This window comes from Lates calcarifer, linkage group LG19 (genome assembly GCF_001640805.2).
Source record: "Lates calcarifer isolate ASB-BC8 linkage group LG19, TLL_Latcal_v3, whole genome shotgun sequence".
NCBI classification, from domain to species: Eukaryota; Metazoa; Chordata; class Actinopteri; family Centropomidae; genus Lates; species Lates calcarifer.
This window is the reverse complement of record NC_066851.1, coordinates 23,965,749-23,971,902: the sequence shown is the minus strand read 5'-3', so window position 1 is coordinate 23,971,902 and position 6,154 is coordinate 23,965,749. Positions and strand designations below refer to the sequence as shown.

General features: G+C 45.4%; 1 protein-coding gene across 1 annotated transcript; it reads right to left on the bottom strand.

The window, feature by feature from the left end:
* Positions 1-289: 289 nt before the first annotated feature.
* On the bottom strand, positions 290-3,647 carry foxg1a (forkhead box G1a). The gene has a single exon (XM_018673003.2). The coding sequence runs from the start codon at positions 3,359-3,361 to the stop codon at positions 2,042-2,044; it is 1,320 nt and encodes a 439-aa protein (XP_018528519.1). The 5' UTR covers positions 3,362-3,647; the 3' UTR covers positions 290-2,041.
* Between the last annotated feature and the right edge of the window lie 2,507 nt (positions 3,648-6,154).

The window sequence follows — 6,154 nt, the reverse complement described above, 5'->3', positions numbered from 1 at the left end:
AAGGTTAAAAAGCTCGGAGCGGTTTTTGTCGCTGGATTTCAAATCACGGTCTTTAAATGCGTCTGTGCTGAAATGTAATTCGCTTGGTCTCAGTTAAAACCATTAAAATGTTAGAATCCGGTGGAGGAAGCTGCACAGTGAAGAACCACGTTAACAAAAGCACTAATTTAAGCCACGGTGCAGAAAAACGCTTTAAAAAGTCTAAAATGTTAAGAATGGTTTTGGTTTTTGTACCTGTTGATAACATCAGTGAAACACGGAGTAAAAAAGACAAAGGGATTTGCGTTAGTTATGAATGTAACCTATTCTTTTATTTTTATTTTTTTATGATTAAAACATTTTTTTTCTCTTTTTTTAACTTTTATAAGCGACAAACACGGGAATAAGAATAAGACCACAATAGTATCACAACCATGAAAAATTGTTTTTAGAGACGACAATTAAAGGACAATCATTCCAAGTAGTATTAGATAATGAGGCATTTTTTTCTTCTGTCAAACAAACGGGTTTTTACATTGTTCTTCCTTTTTCCAAAAAAGTAAAACCTCAAATTCAAATTACAAATAGACATTTTCTCTCTCTTTTACTAATTATACAAAAAATAAAAGAAGAAGCGTGAACGTCCGTTTTTTTTTTAAATCGGCGATCACGTTTACAGTCAAATAAAGCACATCACAGGCTGCCACTGCGGAAAATATCCATCCACAAAACGAGACATTTACGCTCAAAATTTAGCCGTAAAATCTGATTTTTTTTGGTAAAAAATGAGTCAATTTCACGCTGTTTCCAACGCAGTTTAACATTTAATTTAACCTTTAAAACAAATAAAGATTTAATCAAAAAAACGAGGCAGATTAAGGCAAAAAAAAAATTCCTTTCAGCTGTACCCACAAACACTCGCTGAAAAATTTGAAATCGGCGCCACCAAACTCCATTCAAATTTCCACTAATTTAAGAAAACGAGGATTCAAAAAAACAAAAAAAACCTGCGATAAAAATCTCGTTTAAATGGACATTTTCTGCAGTGATGGAGGCATCATTCACCCCTTCACTCACTCACTCACTCACTCACTCATTCATTCATTCTTTCATCCACTCCTTAATTCCTACCACACCAGGCCTCTTGTCTTGTTTATGCAGCTCATCAATACTGATTCTAAATTTCCTAAAAACCGATTCTTTGGTCTATAAAAAGTACGAGAACAGTTTTTAAAACAGGGAAATGAATGAATGGAGAAAAACAGCCTCAGGACATTAACGGCGGGAGCCAGAGTCGCTTTGCTTTCTGCTAAAAAAAACAAACACATTTCACTGTATAGAAAATAAAACTTAAAAATAAAAAAAAATTAGTTTTTAAATTTTGTAAAATAAAATCATTCTCCGCCGCTTCTTTTCTAACCCGCATGATACCTGGTAATACTGCAAACATGCGGGCAAAACCGGCTATTAGAGATATCATTATTATTATTTTTACCTTTTTTAAAATCTCAAAATTAGACAAAACTATTTTAAATACACATTCTATAAAAAGTAATGCCTCCTCCAACAAGAAGAACAGAAAACTCAGCCTACAGCTTCTCATCATTCTCTCTGTTTGTATCTCAGATCACATTGCGTGTCGCTGACTGACAGAACTATACAGAGACAAACCCCGGACACTTATAGTAACAGACATTATGTACACAGAAATTAAAACTGCAGGAGAAGATGGAGCAGAAGAAGAAGAAGGAGAAAGAAGAAGAAGCGATAATAATAATAATATTAAAAAATACCTGGAAACTTCAGGGCTGCTTTCTGTGAGTGTTTCTCTGCTGCGCTTTTTTGTTTTGCAGTTTAAGTCTCTCCTCTTTTTTCTATAGTAGGTAGTTTATAATAATTTTGTTTGTTTTTTTTTACAATGTAAATGTTCAGTGTAAAATGTTCAACTTACAGTTCCAGTCATTTTAAGATTTTCACTCCTTCAGGGGTGGAATGAGAGGATGGATGGATGGAGAGGTGAGGTGGAGGGGGGTCAGGCTGAGGGGGTGAGGGTTTGGGGGTGTTAGTGTATAAGCGGGTTGGAGGTCGACCCCTGGTTTTGATGCGTAAAATAGTCAGACAAACCCCCGGAAAGTCCCGAGGAGAAGGCCGGCAGAGAGCCGGACAGCGCCGGCCTCAGAGAGTCACAGGGCAGCGAGGAGGAGGACGGAGCCTGCGGGGAATTGGAGGCCGAAGCCCGGGCGGCCTGCAGGGAGCCGCCGCCGCCGCTGCCGCCGGTCTGCGTGGTCATGGGCGGGTGCGGGACGTGGGGGAAAAAGTAACTGGTCTGCCCGGCCAGCAGGTTGACCGAGCACGGGTTCAGGGAGTAAGTGGCCCCGGAGCAAGGCACGGAGAGGCCGCAGGGCACCGCCGAGGCCGCCAGGGCCGCCGCCGTCAGGTGGTGCGTCGCGTAGGGGAGATCTCCGCCGACCAGCCGGTCCATGCTGAGCCCGTTGGAGGACGGGAACGACGAGTGGTTGTTGCCCATGTTCTGGGTGAGCATGGTGCTGTAGGACATGGGGTGACCCGGGTAGCCCGAGGAGGTCCCGTTGTAGCCCAGGGCGCTGCCGGCCCGCGGGTGGTGCAGGGAGAGGAAGGGGGACATGGGCCAGTACAGGGAGCCGGCCCGGTCCATGAAGGTCAGCCCGGAGGTCAGCCGGGCTCCCCGCTTGAAGGCCAGCTTGGCCCGGGACGTGGTGGACCGCCGCCGGAGCTTCCCGGTGGTGCCGCCGATGAAGACGTCGTCGCTGCTGGGGTCCAGCATCCAGTAGTTCCCCTTGCCCGGGTCGTCGTAGTGCCGCGGCACCTTGACGAAGCACTTATTCAAGCTGAGGTTGTGCCGGATGGAGTTCTGCCAGCCCTGCTTGTTCTCCCGGTAGTACGGGAAGTTTTTCATGATGAATTCATAAATGCCGTTCAGGGTGAGCCGCTTCTCCGGGCTCTGCCTGATGGCCATCATTATCAACGCGTTATAACTAAAAGGAGGTTTTTCGTACTTGCCACTTTTCTTCTCTCCGTCCTTCCCTCCGGAGCCGCCGTCCCCGTCTTTCCCGTCCTTTTTCTCCTCCTGCTTCTCCTTCTCGTCCGGGCAGCTCTCCTGGCTCGACGCGTCACTCTTAGGGTCCGCTTTTCCGTCCTGCTGCGCGGCCGGGAGAGGGGCTTTCTGCTCGGCTTCGTCTGCGCCGCCGGGCCGGTGGTGGTTCTGGTGGTGGTGGTTCTGGTGGTGATGCTGGTTCTGGTGGTTGTTGTTGTCGCTTTGCACGGCCTCGGGCACCAAACTGTTTATACTGAACGACGATTTAGGAATCATTTTCACCTCTTTGCGCTCTCCCATATCCAACATCACCGGGCAATGAGGGGGGAAAATGGCAACGACCAAAAGCGACGAACACAGCTGGGTTTCAATCTGTCCTGTCTCTGCCTGCGAACCAGGACGGGAAGGAAGGAAGGGGGGAAAGATAGGAAGAAAGAAAGTATAGCCCAACAAACTATTTCATGTTCGGTTTGGGGAGAAAAAAGGAAACACACACACACAACACACATGTACACACACATCGATAGGAGACAGATAGCTGCAATTAATTAGGGAGCCACAGCCACTAAAGCAACTAAAAAACATTGGTTGGACCTTTCCAGTCCTCAGCCAACCAGGGGAACATTAGTATTAAATATTAAGGCGTCCTCTGCGCTTTCAGCCAATCATGACGCACGGGGAAACACACACATCCACCAATGCCGTGCACGCTGCAAAAAATGCCCACCCCGACGAGTCTTTTCGCGGCTTCTCGAGTCTTAAAAAAATCTTTATGTCATCAGAATTAAGCAGAAAATCAAACAGGTTGAATTTTATTTGTATTCTCTCTGAAGCGAATCGTTTGTTTTGGGGATTTTGTTGAATTTTTGAGTCTTTATCGTCAAACTAGCTGCAGCTCATTTTTCCAGCCCCGTTTGAAACACAGACACTTGATTTGTGCAAGAACTGAACCTAAATGGGGAAGTAAAATATTTTCTGGCCTAATTTTGTGGGTTTTTTTCTGATATATTTTGACAGAAAATCGGACTTTTAGAGCGTCTAACGCCCAAATGACTCCCCGAGACAGACACTTTTTGCAGCGTAGAAAACACACTCACCCCTATCAACACTCGTCTGCCTTCCCCTCATCCCTCCCCTCTCTCACCCCCTCCCACCTAAACTAAACCCGTCGCTGGAAAACACACACCGTGCGTGCGTACACCCAAATCCCCGCCGCTCCTCATATTTACACTCCTCCGATTCAAATATTTTCCCCTTCGGCGTCTCCAAAACTGTTTACATCCCGACTCGGAGGGAAAATAAACAAGAGGAGAGGGGATCCGGAGGGCACGCGGACACGGTCAGGACACGCGGAGGTGATTTGTGTGTCAGACCGCAGCAGACTGAGCGGCTCAGAGAGGCTACGGGCTGTTTCTCCAAAGCCGATTTTTCCGTGCGTAAAATGCGCGTAAAATGTGCGCCGGGGAGGCGTAAACACGGTGTCATGTCAGTCTGCTGCTTCCAGGAAGGTTTGTGTTGTCAGTTTCCTCCCGGCGGCTTTAACAACAACACAAAGTGAACTGGAGGCAGAAACACTCAGTAAATGTTGAATGAATAAAGGACGGAGAGATGGAGGCCGCCGCGGGTTGAACATCTCCACATTATTACTGATGATTAACAAAACATCACATCATATTTAAAGCATTTAAAGGACGATTCCAACTGCATTTATTTCACTTTTCTTTAGATAAAAAATCGCGTGGCAGCTTCACGTCTGTAATAGAAAGAATAAGAAAAAGAGAAGCATCAGTTCTGGGATTAAATTCAGGGAGGGAGCTGAAGATTTAAAGGAATGAATAAAACATGAAAAGCTCAAATATAAAAACAAATGTACACAGTTTATTTTTAGTGTGGGTGGTGGTGGTGGTGAGGGGGGGGTCTCGGTGTTTCTAAAATCCTTGTTACGGCCCTGCAGCTAATACGATCACTGCTGCTACTATCTGCAGCACTACTCCCGCTGCAGCATCTATTCAACCACTCTTACTGTTATTAATCAGATTTTATTGTATCACTTGATGTTACTGCTGCTGTTGCTATAGCTACCTGCTAACACTGTCGTACCACTTCCACCACCTTACTGCTGTTTTTACCACCGAGCACCGCAAATAATCCTCACATGACACTTCGCTGTTTCTGCTCAGGCAGAAGAAAAATATGTTTCCAGTTTTATTTTGTCCAACAAACAGAAACACAGCGCGCGCAGCTGCTGCGTTTAAATGTCTGTCACATTACTGCTGCTACAAGTAACATTAGCAGTAATGTTACTACCAGTACTGCAGCTGCTTCTGCCAGAACAGCTCTGTATCAGTGGCACCAATAATACCAGTAATCCACGGTGTTCATGTGGTCTCAGAGTCTCAGAGTCCTGGCAGATGAATATTTAATATCAGTGGAAAAGTTTGTCCCAAACTAAACCTGCAGACTTGGTTCAACTGGTTTCAGATTTTCCTCAGTCACTTGAGGAAAAACACCAGAAATGAGAGAAAAAGTCAAACAGTTTAAATGCAAAGTTTTTGAGTGTGAATGTGACCTGAACCTAAACAGAAGCGAACGACAGGTGATTTTTCCTGAAAACCCCTCAGTCAGCAGAACTCTCTTTACAAACTCCTTCTTCCCTCCAGCTGAACAGAAACTACATTCAGTTTTAGCTTCAGGCGTGTTTTCTGTTGGGAGCCTTCAGCCCGGAGCAGCAGCTGCAGAAACACTGAAGCTTCACCGAGGAGCTGTTTGAGCCTCACCCCGGTGTCCTGGAGCTGAGCCGCAGCTCTGAGCTTCGGTCAGAGCTCGGTTTGTCTGTTACTGCGCGTTTCAGTGCTGGAATGAGGCAGAGGAAGGCGGGTCCACAGTTTACGCCAAAACAAATGATTTTATTTTTGATGAAAATATTGAAGCTGATCAGTTTTAATGTAAATAAATGAATCATTTCAAATCCCCGTTTAAAACGGGCTCAGACGCCGTTTGTCTGCGCCTGTTTGCACGTTTAGAGTTGAATATTTCCGCCTCTTTTCCGGTTTATTTGACCTGGAAGTCGGCTTTATAAAAATGCTCCATACAGATTTATTT